Below are 22,067 nucleotides of genomic sequence, written 5' to 3'. Positions count from 1 at the left end.
AGTTCAGTATGCTTACTTGTTTTCTCATGTTCTTCATTATTTATCCAGGCGAATCAATCAAGATTTTTTTTAATACAATGATGGCCTGGCCAGTGATGACTGGGAAGGGTGTTGCAATGAAATAAAAACATTGAAATCACAGGACAAGACAGGAACACAGAAGGAAAGAGACATAATGACAAACACAAATGTCAATACCGAACAGTTATAGCACAAGGAGAACAGAAATCACAACACCGCAGTACAGAAACAATGCAACATTTAGTAAACAGTCAGCATAGATAGTAGACAGTCAGCACTACATTTGATAGAATATCAGATACACCTACCTGACCAAGACTGCTGATATAGAAAAAACAACAAAACATATCCATGCAGTGATTCAGGGATATTGTCTTCTTCTTCAAAAAAAATATTTTGGATCAGATTATCATTGCTTTCCTGATCTGTTATTAGATTCGGAACCAGAGATATTAGCCTAAGCAAAGAAACCTATTAATTTCAGGGGATTCCTTTCAAATTTCAGTGGAAATGTATGCAATATGGCATATCGTAAAAATAGAGGGTTGAGCTAACCTACCGTTCAATATTTGAATGACAGGTGCATCTCGCTGGCAAATGCAGGACCTGTTGCGCTCCTTGCCACCTTGGTATACACACAGATGTTGAACTATAGGCATCAAATAGGACCGTTGTCAGTTAGCCTTATATTATGTTGGCTGATATCATGGTGCGAGAGACATTTAAAATAATGCAATCTTATCACAACCAAATTAACTGACAATCTATCATAATATACTGAACAAAAATATAAAACGCAACAATTACTACAATTTTACTGAGTTACAGTTCATATAAGAAAATCAGTCAATTGAAATAAATTCATTAGGCCCTAATTTATAGATTTCACATGACAGGGGAGCAGCCGTGGGTGGGCCTCGAAGGGCATAGGCCCACCCACTGGGGAGCCAAGCCCAGCCAATCAGAATTAGTTTTTCCTCACAAAAGGGCTTTATTACAGAAATAACTACTCCTCAGGTTCATCAGCTGTCTGGGTGGCTGGTGTCAGATGATCCTGCAGGTGAAGAAGCCAGATGTGGGGGTCCTGGGCTAGCGTGGTTACACATGGTCTGCGGTTGTGAGGCCAGTTGGACGTACTGCCAAATTCTTTAAAACAATTTTGGGGGTGGCTTATGGCAACAGCTCTGGTGGATGGTGGTGCAGTCAGCATGCCAATTGCACACTCCCTCAAAACTTAAGACATCTGTGGCAATGTGTTGTGTGACAAAACTGCATATTTTAGAATTGTTCCCAGCACAAGGTGCACCTGTGTAATGATCATTGTGTTTAATCAGTTTCTTGATATGCCACACCTGTCAGGTGGATGGATTGTCTTGGCAAAGGAGAAATGCTCAATAATAAGGATGGAAACAAATTTGTGAACGCAATGTAAGAGAAATAATATTTTGGTGTGGAAAGTTCCTAGGGTCTTTTATTTCAGCCAATGAAACATGGGACCAACATTTTACATGTTGCGTTTATATTTTTGTTCAGTATAAGTACATCCTGAAATGAAATCCTGTCAATATCTATATGTAACCAGTAGGGATGCCCTGCTGTCGGTGCTATAGCCCTAAGCTGCTACTTTGAAACTACCCGAAAAGACGTTAGAGAAACATTTGCATAATAACAAAAAATGTAGGAGAAAAAAATACACCCAAACTATATAGCCATCTCAAAACACTAGTTGTGCTTCCGGATAGCGTGTAGCAGTCAAGGTCAGAGTCAAGAGTGAGGTGAGGTGTTCTCTCATTTATGTCTGGAAGGAGCTTGCAAGCTAGCCAACGTTAGCTTGGGTGCTTGACTGCGGTTGTGATGTCAGAACGCTCGAATCTACCCTACTCCAGCTCTGAACGCTCCGAGAGCGAAACGCTCTGAATTTACGAACGGACAATCTGACAACTCTGATTTACGAACGCCCTCTGGCACTCCAGATTTAATTTACGAACAAGCCTTGTGTGTTTTTGCCACAAAAACTCAAAGTCAGAAAAGGGTTTCAAAGGGACTTCCCTAAAAATTTGGTCCATGGCTGTGGCATCCCCAATAGACAACTTCAATGGAAACGAACTGAAGGTCGATCGAAGAGGACCCCAACCCTTCTGCACCGGAAATCAATGCGTTCTTCGTGCAGAAATGAAATCACGTCCATGAGTGCTTGCCTTCCACAAAGGGTTTGATGCACCGTTATCTTGCAAAAATGCAACAACAAAAAATCGTCAGCTAATCAAATAACGATTGTTACCCAGTTTACAAAAAAAAAAAAGTTCGTGGTAATGAATTGAGAAGATGTCTGATGTATATTTTCATTCACACCAACCCTTCAGAATGACAATGTGGTGTGATAGTTAGCATGCTGCTTGCTAACAAGCTCTCCTAATTTACAACCACCATCAATCAATTGAACCAATTACGTTAGCGTGAGTTCTAATTTCAAAACATGACCACTGGTCAAGTAGCTAGATGTTCTCTCTCTCTCTTTTTGTGCATCCCGGTTAATTGCCGTATACATAATGCAACCAATAAAACCAGACGTGCAACAAACTGACAAGTTAAATATTTTCCTCACACCTGTCACCTGAGTGGCTAGCTCAGTTGATCGCTACAAATGTTAGCAGACAGTGATGCCTAAACATTTTAACAGTTAATAGTGTAAGTAAATGGTCGCGATTTTACTACGTTTCCCAATTCTCAAACATTATTAATGGTTGCAGTTTCTAATGCATGCAAAAATGCAGTCATGATTAAATGTTATCATACCTCAAATGTCTGTTCAATTCCTCCTATATTCTTGCCATCCCTACTACAGTACAGTACAAGCCGCTGTTTCTATCAGTTGACAGATCCAATCCAACCCACTTCCATGCTTTGGTTATCATAGCCGGGGAGAAATGATTCACGTTCAGCAGCGAAGGAACAAGGCACTATTCCCTCCCAGAAGGGCTCCAGGGGGCACAATCTAATGCAACAGATACTACAACAATCGATTTTAAGATTAATTCACTGGCGAGGAAACTATTTTATCAATGCAAAGTAGAAAATCTAATCTTGACTTCGTGGGGAAATGTACCTATCGCAAAGACTGTGATGGTACGTACCACTTTCTATTGTTTGAGAGCCACCTCACGCATCAGAGCGAGGAGCCACAAAACTGACCTTCAGAAAATGCACACCTGATTGGCCCATTTTCTTCAAACCACTCCCGGTCTTCTCGTATGTCCAATCCATAGCAAAGAGGTGGATAAAAATGTGATTAGTTCTGATTGCCCTACTGTACTGTGAAAATAGATTTTTCTTTAAATTATTATATACTGATATTTTGTTATTGCAAAACTTTATCACAGTTACACAAATATAATATATCTCACTATTTAAGTTATTGATGTAGGTAACCATAGGATTACATGCAATTATATATAGGGTTTAATAATAATCATCCTGTGGGCAAGGTTGGGTAGGTTACTTTTTTAATGTAATTTAGGTTACTGCTTACGTGTCCAAAATTGTATTAAGTAGGCCTAATGTAACTTTTGGATTACCCAAACGCAGAAATGTAATTGGATTACTTACTTTTCGATTACTTTCCCCTTAAGAGGCATTAGAAAAAGACAAAAAGGATCCATGAAACACATTTTCTGTGTCATCCTGGTTGACACATGCTCAGGTGAAACAAAAGTAAACTTTTTTCAATGCTGAAATTATTTATATATTATTTATATATTATTATATTATATATTATTTCAATTCCTTTCTGAATTGAAAAGTAATCCAATAAGTAATCATGTAATTTTTCAAAAGTATCTAATCTGACTACAATATTTTTGCTGATAATGTAACTGATTACATGTATTAAATTACTCCCCAACCTTGCTTGTGGGTTATTATGGCTGCGCATGTAATTAACTTTCAGATCGCACACAACACCAACTAGTGTTATTGGCTCATTTGTTTCCGTCCAAGGAATATTGGCCACTCATGGTCTTGAATTTTGCCTGCAATAAAAGAAAGATGCGATTCGATTATCTGCCCCGAATTGCACCGGTGGGAGGAGTTTGTACGGGTGAAAAGTGATTGCATTCGTTTTGGGACATGGTTGCCTCCCGGGCGTGAGCCAGGTGCACATCTCTGGAGTAGGATTCTGTTTTTTTCCAAATACAAAAGTGATTGCTTTATCTGCCTTCATAATGAACACCAGTTTGAAAATTCGAACATAAAATATGCCTCGTTGACAACATGACCGAGCATCGCAGATTACTGTTCGATTTGAGGACTCTTTTGCCCGTCACGTCACAGGCCAAACACATGTGCACGACGGCTCAGCTTAATCGAACTCCCTCAGACAACGACCAATAGAGAATTATATCCTGAAAGGTTTATACAATTAATTTCATTGATTAAATATTTAGATCACTCATCTATTGAAAACATAGGAGTGACTTCTGTCATCATAATATTTAACTAAACCATGACGTTTATTATATGTTTGTTCACGTTAATATTACAGAGTGAATACTTTACTTTTAGGACATTTCCGGTAGTGTAGTGCTTTCACAACTTCCAAGATGGCGGCCACCTTCGTTTCGTACTGGAGCGATTCAGATAATGAGACCAAATCTCATGTTAATCCCGAAAAGGTTGACCCCGATGCTCTGGCACATCTTCAACCGTTGAAATCTGGCAAAACAATGTCACTGTCTGTCCTCAATTCAGCTCCTGAGGTCGCCGTAAAGGTACGCGAGATAGCTAGGCATAGTATTAGCCGGCTGCTAATGTAGCTAACGTTAGCTTGTGACAAAACAACTATATGTAACGTTAACTTAATAGTTACTTAGCTAGCTACACTACATGGACCATTGAAAGTAAAGTCACTAATTTAGCTAACGTTAGTCGATAATAATTTGATGCTGACGCGTAACACTAAGTAGCTAAAAGGGGTTCAGTAATGTCTTTAGCTGGTCAGGCGGGAAAATGTTAACTGTCTTTAGCTTGCTAGCTAACGTTAGATAGCCAACTTGCTGTTAACGATAACTTGAAGAACGTTGTGATTATGGTGGCCTATAGGGCGATACTTTGGCCTACACGAGTTTTGCGATTTCAGGTGTCACCCATACTGATCAGCCAACAGTCCGTCAAACGGGAGCGAACGCATCTCAATTCAAAGACTGTTTAATTATGGTACACAACGTTTGAGGGAAGCTTGTTTTGTTCTGAACGTGACGGTTTTGTCGTCACCCAAGGTAACAACGTTTAATGAACTGAACGCAACACAGGATAGAAGTGGGACAGCTAACTTCAATCCCCTTTAACTTAAGTGTCTTCATAGTTTGATGATTGATCAGAATGGTCAGCAGTATAAAACCTGTCATGTTTCTTCACTCCAACAGGAGGCTGTGGAGACTGGCGTACATCTGGACCCCTCTCTCAAAGAGGTCACCTACAACCCCACATATGAAACCATGTTTGCGCCAGAGGTAAAATTGAGACATTTTAGTCAAGTAAACTGCCTTACTTCATTCTGACTGTACCTACCTAAGATGTTCATCATTAGGATATTCACGTTGCACCCCTTCTAGTTTGGTCCTGTCAACCCATATAAAAGTAAACGGATGGCTGCACCCAGGAATATGCTGTCTGGCTATGCAGAGCCTGCTCACGTCAATAACTTTATGTTTGAACAGCAGAGGAGGACCTTCTCCACCTTTGGTAAATATACCTTATTCACACCCCAGTCATTGTCTATGATAGAATGTATAGCTGTGACGAGATCAGCCTTCCTTTCACCTTGAATCTAAAGGTTTAGGGGACTGTAGCGTCTTAGTTATTTTTTTCACTTGTTATTCGCCGTTGCTTTCAGGCTATGCTCTGGATCCGTTTGTGGATACAAGCCAAAACTCCTCCAGTAGCTACATCGGTGCAGTGGACGAGGCAGAGAAAAAGAAAGGTAATTTCCTGCTCATTTTGTTTTGCTTGTGGTGGATACCCCGTGTAGGTGACATCATCCTACGTCATACTTCCGGCGTCATGCCACGATTCTCTTGAATGGGCTTCAAGAATATATAATAAAATTCATGAAAACGTGGTTATTTAACATATATCAGCTTCATATTTGTTTTTGTGTGTTGATTCAGTCATACCCGATGTCTGTTATCAAAATATTTGACACAGTAAGACATCAACGGAAGTTAGGAAAGTCTGCTTTGGACCACATCCCCTGCTGCTTTGGTAGCATGTCGGAGCGTGTCTGCTTGAGCTGAGGACTTACAGGACGGTAAGAACCTGTTAATAGGCTGTTTGATGTTTTATATTATTTTACACACATTTGTTTTTACTGAACATTGCCCGCCAATACTTTTGAAAAATGCTATCCCTCCCGAAAAAAATATCTGCTGGCAAGCTGTCATAAGATTTGCAGTTTGTGTGTAGATTTTCGGCTTCTTGCTTCTTCTTGGCTGTCAAAAACGTTGAAACATGGCACTTGGAAACAAGTATGCAATTTAATATACAGTTTTATCTTAAATAGCCGTGTTTTCATGTTCTCATTCTTAGCCACAAAACAAGGAATACGGAAGTAAAATTGACGCGTGTATATTGCTAGCCGGTAAGGAGAATGTTTTGAAACGCAATGGAAAGCCGTTGAAATGTATAGTGTAGTCATTGCTTTCTATAACAGTCATTGAAAGAAAGAGAAGAAAATGACAGTTTCTCTTGTTTCTCCTCTCGTAGGATTGACTGTGTTTGAGGTTGGCCCAAAGAAGACTGACAAGAGGAAAAAGGTGCAAGGAGGTGAAGCGAATGACATTGACATTGACAATTACCTCGGGCCCTGGGCGAAATACGTGGATGAAAAGGACGGTGCCAAACCATCAGAGGTAATCAATGAATCAAACAATATTATGTAAAGCTCAAACAAAATGTGGATGTTTGAATTATACAGCAGCAGTGTGATTATTTGGACTTAACTGCTTTTCCTCATAGAAAGATATTGTCTGATTCAGACCGAATGTTTTCTGCTGATTGGTCTGTAGGTGGAACAGAAGGAGCTGGACGAGATCACAGCCAAGAGGCAGAAGAAGGGAAGGAACGGGGAAGAGGCTCCGGCGGCGGAGAAGACCATTCTCCATGGTAACTAACACTCATCTCGCCATTACTACTTACATAACTGAACTGATCAGCACTCACTCAAATAAAAAGAGAATGAGATGTCGACCATTATGTAGTAAGTTCTCAATGTCTTACTGTTTATCTACTGTGTCTCCAGTCAAAGATGCGTACGACTACCAGGGGAGGTCATACCTCCACGTACCCCAAGACGTGGGCATCAACCGGCGTACTGCAGACATCCCAGACAAGTGTTACCTGCCCAAGAAACAGATCCACGTCTGGTCTGGACACACCAAGGTAGGGTGTGTGTGTTAGCTAGGATGGCATACTGTGTACTTTGAAATACACTCATTGGGTTATTTACAGAGACGGGAAATGTGAGCGAGCGAGAAAGAAAGTGCTTGTGCAGCAGAAGTAGTGTTGTGGAGATGTGATCAGGCCTTTGGTTCTGCCTGTATGCAGAGAGGGGGCCGGATCACTCGGGTCTAAAATGAGCAGGGCTTCAATCTCACTTACACAGGAGCCAGTTGCAGACTGAAAAGCAAGAGCGATGAATACAAATGCAGCATGCTAGTGGGTTTGTGGATGGAGGGATGGATGAGAGGAGAGACAGACGGGTAGATGGTTAATAGCGAGTTTAGACACATTGTCTGGAAACGCCATTGTGATTTGAGTAAAATATCCTGCATGGCAGATGCAGTGAGCAACATGTCTTGGCACAAATCAGTGTGCAGCAAGGCATGCTTGCCTGTTTTATGTCTCTAGCCTTAGAATTCAAGAAGGATTTCATCTCTTTCTGCTGTGCTGCTAGCCATAGGGCAGGCGATTGGGCCCTACGCAAACAGCATGGGTCACGGTCCGTTCCAAAAAAGTAACCGCACAAATGCATGTCGAAAACAATGCTGCGTTTGTGTAAAGTGTGGAGTGTCCTTTAGTCTAATCTCACACACACGTACACCCACTGAACTGTCTATGATTAGGGGGACAGTGTTGTCCCAAGACAAGTTGTTAGTGGTTATTATCATATATGCAAACACACAGGGTTGGGGCACCCTGAAGTTTGGGTTCACTATCTAAGATGTGCCAAATAAATTATCTCCAGCTCAGGGCTCCAGCTATGCATTTGGTTTGCTAAGTGGATGGCTTGCAACATCAAGCTTCTTGGTTACAGCAGAGACAATCAATCCCCTCCTGGATCAAGATCCCTGCTCCCTAAATGTGTTTTGTGTGTAAATCATTATTCCATTTTTTTTTGCTTTTTGAAAGAAAGGGCGCCTCTTGTGTGCACTTCCAGTAATACCCTATACCCCAATATGAGAAGAAATGTTATGACAATCTTGAGACCGCCCAAACCTACTTTTCAGAGGTTGAGTGAGGGAACACTCATCGGTCACTCAGTTGCATCCAAAGATATTGGCATCCTTGCACTTTTCCAGAGTAATTACCTATTTCTTATAAAAAATAATTTGAAATTGGGACACCGCTGGTCTCCACAACTTATTGGCTTTTCAACATTGCACAAGCAATTACATTTTGTACACTTAAGTTTACAAATTTAGTTTAGAAAATAAAGACAAATGTAATGAACAGAATTATTGGTACCCCGGAGCTAGTACTTGATTGCAAGGACTTTGACCAAGATGACTGCAGACAAACACTTCTTCTAGCCATCAATCAGCTTGCTGCACTTTTCTACTAGCAGTTTGGCCCACTCTTCAGCAGCAATTCTGAGAGGTGCCCTCCACCAACTGAAGTGTTGAGATCTCACCTCGCATTATTCAACCTCTCATATTAGATTGTCCTGTGTTCTTTTCAACAGTAGGGATGCAACGGTACAGTGGGCCCACAGTTCGGTATGTATCACGGTTTGTGGGCTACGGTAACGGTACAGTTTCGCTATCTTTATTTAAGAAAAAAACATAGAAACACATCACCCTTTAAACAATGAATAGGGCAGCAAATCTTTGGCTATGAATACTCCCATTGTTTTTGTTATTTCTTTGTGTTTTTCTGAATTTGTCGCAAATTGCTGTTGGAAGGCAGCAGTGAGAGATTGTTGTTTTCGCTAAGGAGTGGAATCTCCTTGCTCCACCTGCAAGGGATACGGCCGGGTGACGGCGACGTAAATGACACATCATGTTAGTGTTTTCACTCGAGTAGCCTAGGGTGGCAAAAGCAATGCTTGCAGACTGTACTTTGTTTACGGTCTTACCCTCGTCGTCGTATTGAACTCTGAATCCAAAATGTTCCCCCACAGCGGATTTGAAAGACTGCAGTGCCTCTTCAAATTTGCTTCTCTCTGTCTCGCTAGTGCTCGCCATTGTCACGTCGGGGCTGGGAGAATATTTGTTTTTAGGTTCCCCTCGCTTCACGGGGCCCCTTTTTAGGGAGGTTTCCTACTGAGATGTCATTACAAATCGTCCATTGGTTGTTTAAGGGGGGGTGGGGTTGAGGTCACTTCAGTTGCTACATTTTGAGACATTGCTGTGGAGTAAAGTTTGTCAGCCCTCAGGAGCCCCCTAACGGCCCCAAGCAGTTGCCTGCCTTGCCTGTTCATAAGCTGCACGTCTGTGGACCTGAATGTACAACGTGCGTGTAGTCTGCATCGCAATCGACACGTTTTGGAAATGATAGGAAAATGACAGGCATATCATAATTCCGCGGGTTCACGTGTGTATTGAACCGTTTGGGGAGTACCGAACGGTTCGACAACATATTGTGTACCGTTGCATCCCTAGTAAACACAGCACTGATCTGTATTGCTAAAGAGCTGTAGTTTTGTGTCATTGGTCCACAGAACATTTCCACTAGGATTTAGGCTTGTTTTGGTGGGTTTTTGAGAATTTCAATCAGTCATTCTTGTCTCCTTCTGCAGTGGTATCTTCTTATGTTTACAAACGACCAGATGACGCATTCAAAGAAAATAACCCCATCCCCCATTGGGAGTGAAATGTTCAACCCAGTGTCCAAAAACTGTCTCTTTGTTGAAGGTTGTGGCCAGGGAATAGTTTGGATCTGAATCCCATCCACAACCTATGGCGAGAGCTGAAAACAGCAGCCAGCAAGCTCATTGCTGGCTACAAGAAGCATTTTTCAGGAGTTATCTTAGCCAAAGGCTATGTAACCAAGTACTAGCTCTGGGGTGCCCATTCATTTATCCATGCCACTTGTCTTTTATTTCTACATTTAAAATTGTAAGTGTGAAGACAGTCTTTGATTTATTTGTGAAGAAATGGGCAATTATTTGAACGTGCAAGGGTGCCAGTATATTTGGGTGCAAATGTATGTAAGAGCAATACCATACACAACTGCATGCTCAAAGACAGGCAGATTAATCATCTATTATGTCCCCACGTTAACCTCTTTCTCTCTCATTCTCTCTCTCTCTAGGGGGTCAGTGCTATCCGTCTGTTTCCTGTGTCAGGTCACCTGCTGCTCTCCTGCTCTATGGACTGTAAGGTCAAGGTAAGGAACACTCTTGCCATCCAAGTCCTCACTGAGGACCCAAAATCTGTTAGATTAAGCTAGAGATGTCTTTTTTTTGCGTTGGATGCGTTTCAATCCGTCGCATGTCTGCATCTGCGGTGAAAGGTGTGCAAACGGTTTGGCCTACATAGACTATTATGACCCCTCTCTGGAAGGATAACACTCTCACGAACATGGTGGTCTCCGGTTTGCTCTACGACCCCCACACGCGTCTTGGGACTCGTCTGATGTCGGTACAGCCGATCTGTCAACTTCTGTCTGTAGCGTCCTAACAGTTTGGTCTACACACTCACCTTTGTCTCACCTTTCCACAAACAGGTACATGTCGGTGGTTTTGCTCTAGGACACTCACAGGCCTCACAAGACTTGTCTGGTGGTCCCCCGGGACAAGTTGAATTGTTTTATGGAAGTACTGTAAATGTGGAGACAGTTTAGTGCCAAAAATAAGAGGTTAAATGCATGTATAACATTTTTTTTTAAATACAACATTTTTCTTACTTTAAAAATGTTGGGGTACAATCTGTTGTTCCATGTAGTGAATCAGTTATTCAATGTGTTTGCTTGGCCTACTAGCAGTAAGCCAAAATATATTTGGTTAAAATAATGTTATAATACACTGCTCAAAAAAATAAAGGAAACACTAAAATAACACATCCTAGATCTGAATGAATGAAATATTCTTATTAAATACTTGTTTCTTTACAGAGTTGAATGTGCTGACAACAAAATCACACAAAAATTATCAATGGAAATCAAATTTATCAACCCATGGCGGTCTGGATTTGAAGTCACACTCAAAATTAAAGTGGAAAACCACACTACAGGCTGATCCAACTTTGATGTAATGTCCTTAAAACAAGTCAAAATGAGCCTCAGTATTGTGTGTGGCCTCCACGTGCCTGTATGACCTCCCTACAACGCCTGGGTATGCTCCTGATGAGGTGGCGGATGGTCTCCTGAGGGATCTCCTCCCAGACCTGGACTAAAGCATCCGCCAACTCCTGGACTGTCTGTGGTGCAACGTGGCGTTGGTGGATGGAGCGAGACATGATGTTCCAGATGTGCTTATTTGGATTCAGGTCTGGGGAACGGGCGGGGCAGTCCATAGCATCAATGCCTTCCTCTTGCAGGAACTGCTGACACACTCCAGCCACATGACGTCTAGCATTGTCTTGCATTAGGAGGAACCCAGGGCCAACCGCACCAGCGGCGAGCACATGGAGGGCTGTGCGGCCCCCCAAAGAAATGCCACCCCACACCATGACTGACCCACCGCCATGCTGGAGGATGTTGCAGGCAGCAGAACGTTCTCCACGGCATCTCCAGAGTCTGTCACGTGCTCAGTGTGAACCTGCTTTCACCTGTGAAGAGCACAGGGCGCCAGTGGCGAATTTGCCAATCTTGGTGTTCTCTGGCAAATGCCAAACGTCCTGCACGGTGTTGGGCTGTAAGCACAACCCCCACCTGTGGACGTCGGGCCCTCATACCACCCTCATGGAGTCTGTTTCTGACCGTTTGAGCAGACACATGCACATCTGTGGCCTGCTGGAGGTCATTTTGCAGGCAGTCTCCTCCTGCTCCTCCTTGCACAAAGGCGGAGGTAGCGGTCCTGCTGCTGAGTTGTGGGCCTCCTCCTCGTCTCCTGATGTACTGGCCTGTCTCCTGGTAGCGCCTCCATGCTCTGGACACTACACTGACAGACACAGGAAACCTTCTTGCCACAGCTCGCATTGATGTGCCATCCTGGATGAGTTGCACTACCTGAGCCACTTGTGTGGGTTGTAGACTCCGTCTCATGCTACCACTAGAGTGAAAGCACCGCCAGCATTCAAAAGTGACCAAAACATCAGCCAGGAAGCATAGGAACTGAGAAGTGGTCTGTGGTCACCACCTGCAGAACCACTCCTTTATTGGGGGTGTCTTGCTAATTGCCTATAATTTCCACCTGTTGTCTATTCCATTTGCACAACAGCATGTGAAATGTATTGTCAATCAGTGTTGCTTCCTAAGTGGACAGTTTGATTTCACAGAAGTGTGATTGACTTGGAGTTACATTGTTTAAGTGTTCCCTTTATTTTTTTTGAGCAGTGTATATTTTGTTATACTTCAAGGGGTCTTAGAATTCTAAATGAAATAGTAAAATGATCCTTAAATGGAATTGTTTTAGCTTAGTAGAACCCCCACCTACCTGGTTTAGACAGGGCTTAGACTCTTATGGGTGATTAACAACTCAGTCAGATCTTCAATTTTTCCTGTCCTCATCTCCCCTTTCCTGGCCAGATATATATATATATATATATATATATATATATATATATATATATATATATATATATATATATATATATATATATATATATATATATATATTTTAATGGTGTCTCTCTAAGGCAAACCAACGTGTTTTTGGAGAAGGAGCATCTTCTCTTCCCCTCTGTTCTCTCACTCTTCCATCTGTCCCGTTCTCTCTCCCATGGCTTAGATGAGTCATTCTATCCTGTGGATTTAGATGTAAAGATGGCTCTGTTCTGTCAAAAGGTCTCTGGGCCCCTGACTCCTCGCTTGTTTGTGTGTCTGGTAGAACCAGGGACCAGTGACATCTCATTACCCTGTTTCCCACTATTCCAGAACTCTGTTGCGGCGGACCGTTAATTCAGCATTAATACATTCATGGAATGTGAGCTGACACTGTTGGGGGAGGGGGGGGGGGGGGTGTGTGTAAGATGTGGAGTAGATTCAAGAGGGAGCGCTAAGTGAACATTAATGGAACATAAGCTTTCCGCTGAGTGTTGATGATAGGTTTAGAGTAGACCGAGGCACGGAGCTAAGAATTGCATGCAGGTCACTCCCCATCCCTCCCTCCCGTGGACAGGCTGGGCTGTCAGAGTAGATTGTTTTCCTTCGGCTGTGGTTCTGCCTGTCGGCTCCCTCAAACACCATGTATAATTCAACAGCCCTGGGTAGATAGGGGGAGGGGTGTATAGAGGGCAAGAAATGGAGAGATGAAGAGTGCGTGTGTTTCAGGAATGGAGCTTCAGAGAGCGCAGTAGGCTTATTTCAGAGTAGCACGCGAGCTAACTAAAGTGCTAACGTCTGTGTAATGGTGATGTCTAGCTTGGGTGTGTGTGTTTTGCCCTACCTTACAACACATCTGAAGCCAGGTCTGTACAGTGCCTGTGGGGTTAGGAGTCTGTGCTCTTACAGTAATGAGAGGCCTGGTTAGAGCGTGGACAGACGGCTAGCCTCGACGGGAACCTGTTATTGCCGTTGTAGGCTTTCTTAACAAGAGGGGCGCCTGAGGGGGGAGAGAGAGACCAGCGGGACCAGACGTTACTTAACATGACTCTATAGATACGCACACACATACAGTTGAAGTCGGAAGTTTACATACACTTAGGTTGGAGTCATTAAAACTCGTTTTTCAACCACCACAAATTTCTTGTTAATCTATAGTTTAGGCTAATCGGTTAGGACATCTACTTTGTGCATGACACAAGTAATTTTTCCAACAATTGTTTGCAAATCGATTATTTCACTTGTAATTCACTGTATCACAATTCCAGTAGGTCAGAAATTGCATACACTAAGTTGACTGTGCCTTTTAAACAGCTTGGAAAATTTCAGAAAATTACGTCATGGCTTTAGAAGCATCTGATAGGCTAATTGACATCATTTGAGTCAATTGGAGGTGTATCTGTGGATGTATTTCAAGGCCTACCTTCAAACTCAGTGCCTCTTTGGTTGACATCATGGGAAAATCAAAAGAAATCAGCCAAGACCTCAGAAAACATTGTAGACCTCCACAAGTCTGGATCATCCTTGGGAGCAATTTCCAAACGCCTGAAGGTACCACGTTCATCTGTACAAACAATAGTACGCAAGTATAAACACCATGATGCAAAAGTGCAAATCAATCCCAGAACAACAGCAAAGGACCTTGTGAAAATGCTGGAGGAAACAGGTACGAAAGTATCTATATCCACAGTAAAACGAGTCCTATATCGACATAACCTGAAAGGCCGCTCAGCAAGGAAGAAGCCACTGCTCCTAAACCGCCATTAAAAAAAAGCCAGACTACGGTTTGCAACTGCACATTGGGACAAAGATTGTACTTTTTGGAGAAATGTCCTCTGGTTTGATGAAACAAAAATGGAACTGTTTGGCCATAATGACCATTGTTATTTTTGGAGGAAAAGGTTATGCTTGCAAGACGAAGAACACCATCCCAACCATGAAGCACGGGGGTGGAAGCATCATGTTGTGGGGGTGCTTTGCTGCAGGACGGACTGGTGCAGGAGGAAGGGGCCAAAATTCACCCAACTTATTGTGGGAAGCTTGTGGAAGGCTACCCAAAATGTTAGCTCAAGTTAAACAATTTAAAGGCAATGCTACCAAATACTAATTGAGTGTATGTAAACTTCTAACCCACTGGGAATGTGATGAAATAAATAAAAGCTGAAATAAATCATTATCTCTACTATTATTCTGACATTTCACATTCTTAAAATAAAGTGGTGATCCTTACTGACCTAAGACAGGGAATTTTTCATATGATTAATAGTCAGGAATTGTGAAAAACTGAGTTTAAATGTATTTGGCTAAGGTGTATGTAAACTTCTGACTTCAACTCTAAACAGATGGGAGGGAGAGTGTGAGAAGGAGGGATAGACTTAGGAAGGAGTGGAGACCAGGGGGATGAGTTAAGGGAAAGTGGGGTATTGTAGAGCGCTTCTCACTCCATGTCCCCTTTATGCTTAAGCTTGTTTTTCTTCCTTGATGCACCCTCCCCCTCTCCCCACCCACCTCTTCTCTCTGACCATCAGTTCCACTTTGGCTTTCAATCTCTTTCTTACCCTTTTTTTCTCTGTCTGTGAGTACATATTCCACCTATGAATGTGATTTGAAAGGCAGTCTGATCAGGGTCTTGGACAGAATAACAGTGTCTGTGTCTCTCCCCCCAGGCCACAGTAAAGCAGTGCGGGATATCTGCTTTAACAACACTGGGTCTCAGTACATGAGTGCAGCCTACGACCGCTACCTCAAACTCTGGGACACCGAGACAGGTCGGTTCAGTCGTGGTGACCATGATAGAATTGCCACAAATGTTCCACCATATCTGGGGACTGTCATTGAACAGAACAGTCGTGGCAATGATAGAAATGGCACAAATAAGAGCTTTCACAAATTACTTGACATTCAGAGAAGCGTGTCAGTTCTGTTTAGCACAATTCTATGAGAATGTTCCATAATGTTGTGCCCTGCTGAAGGTGGCCAGCATGGTTGAACATTCAGATAGAAGTATGTTGTGTAGATCTGTGTACTACCATTGGGACCAGGGAGAGTCTCTGCTCTCCCAGTAGAGGGCAGTAGAGAGACTCATCTGACACTTGTTGTTCTGTAGAACCACTGACTTGTCATAGCGCCTTGTGTACGAGTCAACAAGCTGTATGGTTAGGGGACATTTTAATTTACATTCAGTCAACTTGTGTTGATTAATTGAAAATGCCACATTATTAATGAGAATTCATCAACTGTATTGAGCATGTTGGTTTTGACAAATCTGGTTGAATTGCCATAATGCCACCGGGAAGTTATGGCTGGGTGTTTCTGCTTTATAATGATGACAATGTGTGTTGCAGACAATCTGTGTGGGTTCCTGTCGCGTAGTAAACTGTCTTTCCACAGGCCAGTGTATCTCCCGCTTCACCAACAGAAAGGTGCCATACTGCGTCAAGTTCAACCCAGATGAAGACAAGCAGAATCTGTTTGTGGCTGGCATGTCTGATAAGATGATTGTTCAGGTACTGTCATGACACACATGCTACCTAGAGGCTGGTGGCAATACGAGAGAGAGAGAGAGAGAGAGCGAGAGATCTGTGAAAGACAACAACCTACTAGGCAGAGTCCCCTCGCTGGAAAAGCAATTCACTCTTTAAACAGACAATCTCTCTCCCTCTCTATTTTTGAATCATTTTGTCACCTTATTAAACTGTAATATTGGTGTGTTGGTCTATGACAGGAGTGTTGTGTAATTTATTGTTCACATTACCGGTGTGCGTTTAACCTGTTTCAATATCTATTAATTGATCTCTTCTCTCTATCCTGTGCATCCTCCCCCAGTGGGACGTGAGGACAGGAGAGGTGGTTCAGGAGTATGACCGTCACCTGGGAGCGGTCAACACCATCACATTTGTGGATGAGAACCGCCGTTTCGTCAGCACATCTGACGACAAGTCCCTCCGCGTGTGGGAGTGGTAAGTGACGAACAAGAGACTGCCGAGCTTGTCTGCACCGACCCTACCGTAGCTTTTAAGCTTGTGTGTATTGGCTGACGGCCTGAATCAGCGCCGTTAGTTATGAGATGGAGATGATTCAACAACATTGTTGATGAGTAGCATCACTCTTGGTATTATACTTCATTTGCATAATGTAGCTTGCTGGTACATTGGAGCCAACAGCTTGTCCTGACAGTGTTCTAGATGCCTCTCTGCAAACTGAACTCATTGCCAAAGAGCGTTTCACAAGTAATAAAGTGTAAATGAGAGTGGAGGAGGAATGTGTGTGGTTGAATTGGGTTAGGGTGCTGCTATGGGTGGCAGGTCATGGGAAGTTCATTACTGTTGAAGTCCTCGAAGTCCCCTCTTCTAGTGACGTGCCTAGCTTGTAATGTCAGGGTCTTACATAACTGCTCTTGTTCTGCTCTCATGTTTACTTATTTGCTCATGACGTGTTTAGATTTTTATCAAAAACAAATACTAAAAGGGCTTACACCAGCGGTGTCAAACTAATTTTGTCCCGGGTCGGTATTCGGTCTTCAACGATGTCCAAAGGGCCGTACTTAAAATGTGTTATTTCCATGCCGTCCAATTTAAAATAAATAACAATAGTCCTCTGTCCATTTTTTTTATTATTTTTTGTTGATGCTCCCTGAGTGTAGTGATTATTAGTGAGCGGGACAGTCAAGAAACTGTATGAATGTAGGGCCGTTGACTGCACAGCACAGGAGGTTGGTGGCATCTTAATTAGGGCTCGTGGTAATGACGAGCGGAATTTGTGGAATGGTATCTCCATATGTTTGATGCCATACCATTTGCAACGTCCCGGCCGTTCTCCCCTCCTCAGCCTCCTGTGGTTCACAGTGATAATTACCAAGCTAGACAGTCAATGTATGAATACATGTCCATTATTATTTCTACACATTTTCCATTTGGTTTTAGTCATTTTAAAGTACATATAGTTCCCCTTTTTTATTTTTTTTAAACCAACCGTGGGCCAGATTGGACCCCCTCGCGAGCCAGATCCAGCCCGCAGGCCATATGTTTGACACCTTGTTTTAGACATTCATGTTCTGTCTTTCCACTCAACTGCCAATCACAAAGCTCGCCGAGAACGACTTGCAAATTAGCTTGGTTCCCATGGTGATAAACAAACGCTGGTGTGATTACCGCTAAGATGATAAATATTTAAGACCCGATGACGGCTGGGCATTTCACAACGATTCTTAGAGGGAACACAGATTCCACTAAATACCTATTTTTCAATCAGTTGTGAATCTTTCTGCAATATCCGATTGGCGTGTGTGTTTAAGCTGTAGGATTGACTGGTAGGAAGAGGGTGCCAGGTGTGGGTTTAGTAGTGGAGTCTGTGGAGGGAGTAGGTTTGGTTGGTGAGAAGGGAGTGATATGCACTCTTGGACAGCCCAATTCTGATCTTTTTCCACTAATTGGTCTTTTGACCAACCAGGTCAGCTCTTTTGACAATAATTGGGCAAAAGATCAGTTGGGCTGCCTGTGTAAACGCAGCCTATGTGCGCGAAGGGCTTGAGTGCACATCCACCGTTTGGGTCTCTGCTGTAGTTTTGATAGTTGATTGGAGACATTGTACTTGCACTTGTTATCTTTCACAATAGAATGTGCTTGTTAGGGTAGAGTGTGAAACATGCACAGTCTTTTGGCTTTGCAATCCACTCAAATCTCACACTCAGGATCCTCTCAGGGGCTTTGGGAGTGTAGTGGAGGTGCGAGAGAGGTTTGTTATGGTGGAGAGAAGAACCCGTGCCAACGAAAGGCTTTACTGCCCCCACTCTGTCTCCCCTGGATACCACCTGGCTGGCTCTGGACTCCCCCTCTCCCCAGCTCAGCTGAATTAGGCAGAAATAAACATGGAGTCACATCACTGACATGTTGGTAAGTTGTGTGAATTTGGGAAATATGGGGATTTGGAATGAGACAGGAATGAGTCCTTGTTTACACACAGGCATATCACAAACTCTACCACCCCCTTGGCTCCTTTTGTGGACAACACACCCACAGAGTGAAGAGCTCTCTTGGGGCTGGCTGTCAGTAGTTGAGGTATATTTGTTGCAGATGTAGAGATGGGCTGGGGACGATTTAGAATCAATACAGTGTACCTCACTATGCCAGCAAGGGGTATCAAGTCCTTATTATAAACACATCATTTACACACACAGAGAGTTACTGCCAACTTTCCCCCGGTGGCTACAGACTCTGCACCCCCTATGGATCAATTCCATTAGACACTGTAGAGGGTAAGATATAAACCAGGGGCCCTTTTGATCCAAGTGTCACAGGAGTGCTGATTTTAGGATATGTTTTGTCTTGTAAATCACAATGAATTCGATTACATGGACAAGGGGACCTGATCATAGATCAGCAGTCCTACTCTGAGTGAAGCTGTTAATGTAGATTAGGACTGACTGGGGAAAGTTAGGGTCTTCAGGAACACAACTTCACCTGACGGTTTATGAGCTTTATTAACAAAACAAACTGGGAGGAAATAGCGGCAGTCCACTACAAACTGGTGGTGTTGTTCCTATCCTTGTTCTTTTTCTCTCCTAGCTCTATCCGTCTCTTTCCCAGCAATGCAGACACATTGAGAGCAGGGTTATTTTTGGAGCTCTGAGAGGAGATTTCATGTGTTTCGCTTGTGTTCAGAGACTTAGTTTGGCCTGACTTCTCTGCTGTTGACGTCAGCCAGCACTCCGCTCAGGGGGCCATTTTGGGTTGCGTGTGTATCTGCACATGCTCTACATTTTGTCTTGTTTAATCCTACGACCGACTCCATGTACATGTTATGTTGATAAGGTGTTGTATTCAGGATCATAGACAGTTATTTTTCTGTAGTTCCCCCTGGTTTGAAAATGCCTGTCCCTTTCCTTCTGTTCCGGGTTTGTTGGGTGGAGATAGGCCTAGCTGGTGTTTTATAGGATAGAACTGCTACTCTAAACCACAACCACTTGTTGTCTGAGAGAGAGGGGGGACGGAGGGATGGAAGAGGGAGCGAGACAGATGGCCTCAGTCCATATAGACAGCCTCCCACTGAGTGAGCAGTCTCAAGCCCGACCAAATCCAACCTTTTTTCCCCCTTCCCTTTATTGAAGTTGCCAAAGAGTCTGTCATTGAAATCAGACCCTAGTCACTGTTGCTTCCTAGGGTCGGGCTTTCGAGACTACTGAGTGAGGGGAGAGGAGGATCAAGTCAACACGCACACACGATGTTAGTCACAGTCATAGACAATCTGCAGGCTGCCACAGGGGTTGGTGTCTGTCACGCAGGCAGCCAGGTGGGACAGGACCAGGTAGTTGGTTGATGCTGGGCAGACCCAAGAACAACATACCTCCATTTGACTCTAAAATTCTGAGAGTGGAGGGTTGAGAAAGGGAGAGCACGAGGACAGAGAGGGAAAGTGTAGATTTAATTGGATGCTAACGTTTAAGCAAACTTTTATTTTAGTATTTTTATTTATTTATTTAACTAGGCAATTCAGTTAACCTCTGGGATAGGCAAGACGCTTGCGTCCCTCTTGGCCAATAGCCAGGGAAAATGCAGAGCGCCAAATCAAATCAAACTTTCATTAAATCACACATGTAAGATACCAAATTAAAGCTACACTCGTTGTGAATCCAGCCAACATGTCAGATTTCAAAAAGGCTTTTAAGCGAAGCGTAAAATGCTATTATCTGCTGATAGCACAACAGTAAACAAAGAGAGTAGCATATTTCAACCCTGCAGGCGTGACACAAAACGCAGAAATAAAATATTAATCATGCCTTACCTTTGACAAGCTTCTTTTGTTGGTACGCCAATATGTCCCATAAACATCACAAATGGTCCCTTTGTTCAATTAATTCCGTCGATATATATCCAAAATGTCAATTTATTTGCCGTGTTTGATCCAGAAAAACACAGCTTCCAACTTGCGCAACGTCACTACAAAATATCTCAAAAGTTACCTGTAAACTTTGCCAAAACATTTCAAACTACTTTTGTCATACAACTTGAGGTATTTTTAAATGTTAATAATCGATCAAATTGAAGACGGGATGATCTAAGTTCAATACAGGAAGAAACCAACTGACGCTACTTTTTCAGTCATGTGCCTCTCAAAAAGTCCACTTCGAGTGAGACTCATTCAAGATGGCCGTACTTCTTCATTACACAAAGGAATAACCTCAACCAATTTCTAAAGACTGGTGACATCCAGTGAAAGCGGTAGGAACTGCAAACAAGTCCCTTAGAAATCTGGTTTCCCAATGAAAATTGTAATGCCAGCACTGTATGGATCCTAGCTGTACTGTCAGTGTTATAATTTGGATGTCTGCTAGAATCATGTCCTGCTTAGAAACAGCTCAAGCTGCATTGCATGACTTTGTGAATGTTTTCAACCTGAGAGCATTGCCGCTAGTTGTCAATACTTATGCCAGTAATGTCATGGTTGACCTTTGGACCGTACTTGACTGTACTCTTAACTGATTTGTGACCGTGCTATGTTTTACAGGGACATTCCCGTGGACTTTAACCTCTCTGATCTACCGATCCCGGATCCGGGTTTGAATTCAACAACATACGGTGTTCGCCACAAATAGTCATATTAAACATTCATGAAAATACAAGTGTCTCACATGCTTCAAAAGCCTAGAATCTTGCTAATCCAACTGCGTTGTCATATTTAAAAAATAATTTATTGCGAAATAATAAGCTGCGTTTATCTGAGCATAGACCCCCATATCAAACTACTTATTCAACCAGCACTTGCGTAACAAAGTCACAGATTGCATTGAAATAAATCGTTTACCTTTGAAGATCTTGCTCTGGTTGCAATCCCAAGGCTCATTGTTACACAATGAATGGTCGTTTGTTCGGTTAAATCCATGTTTTATAGCCTAACACGAAACATTTTGTGAACGCTTATCTCGTTGAATTTCCTGTCATACAATTTTCAAAGTAACGTCCAACGTAAAGAGACTCTCTTTTCCTCGTCTTTTCCCTCTCTTTCCAGTCATGTTTGGTTTACTTGCAATCAACTCTTTGTTTGGAACGCAATCAACCCTGATGGGCCATTTTGCGGGCTCTATCGATATGGTAATACCGATTGGAAGACAACACGTGAGGAGCCCATTGCGC

The 22,067-nt window shown here is 42.8% G+C and overlaps 2 protein-coding genes across 6 annotated transcripts in view; one reads left to right on the top strand and one right to left on the bottom strand.

Moving 5' to 3' along the window:
- The window catches only part of LOC110530920 (wiskott-Aldrich syndrome protein family member 1), a 157,645-nt gene extending 154,454 nt beyond the window's left edge, over positions 1-3,191 (bottom strand). For 2 of the 5 annotated variants that reach the window (XM_036985468.1, XM_036985469.1), the window contains exon 1: positions 2,818-3,188. The gene's annotated coding sequence lies outside the window, so the exon portion shown is untranslated. Of the gene's footprint in view, positions 1-580; positions 859-2,817 lie in introns of those variants that run through there. The other 3 variants (XM_036985467.1, XM_036985465.1, XM_036985466.1) reach the window with 3 other exon arrangements.
- A 1,197-nt stretch (positions 3,192-4,388) lies between these two features.
- Positions 4,389-22,067, top strand: part of LOC110530919 (pre-mRNA-processing factor 17-like) — a 32,786-nt gene continuing 15,107 nt past the window's right edge. Inside the window, exons 1-13 of the mRNA XM_036986869.1 lie at positions 4,389-4,787; positions 5,442-5,528; positions 5,631-5,760; positions 5,912-5,998; positions 6,781-6,926; positions 7,083-7,179; positions 7,316-7,455; positions 10,549-10,623; positions 13,273-13,291; positions 15,606-15,707; positions 16,330-16,445; positions 16,765-16,898; positions 21,442-21,458. Coding sequence (XP_036842764.1) covers positions 4,620-4,787; positions 5,442-5,528; positions 5,631-5,760; positions 5,912-5,998; positions 6,781-6,926; positions 7,083-7,179; positions 7,316-7,455; positions 10,549-10,623; positions 13,273-13,291; positions 15,606-15,707; positions 16,330-16,445; positions 16,765-16,898; positions 21,442-21,458 — 1,318 coding nt within the window. The 5' untranslated portion in view covers positions 4,389-4,619. The remainder of the gene's footprint in view (positions 4,788-5,441; positions 5,529-5,630; positions 5,761-5,911; positions 5,999-6,780; positions 6,927-7,082; positions 7,180-7,315; positions 7,456-10,548; positions 10,624-13,272; positions 13,292-15,605; positions 15,708-16,329; positions 16,446-16,764; positions 16,899-21,441; positions 21,459-22,067) is intronic.

This window comes from Oncorhynchus mykiss, chromosome 8 (assembly GCF_013265735.2).
Source record: "Oncorhynchus mykiss isolate Arlee chromosome 8, USDA_OmykA_1.1, whole genome shotgun sequence".
Taxonomy (NCBI): Eukaryota; Metazoa; Chordata; class Actinopteri; order Salmoniformes; family Salmonidae; genus Oncorhynchus; species Oncorhynchus mykiss.
The sequence above is the reverse complement of the archived record's forward strand: the minus strand, read 5'-3'. Positions and strand labels throughout refer to the sequence as shown.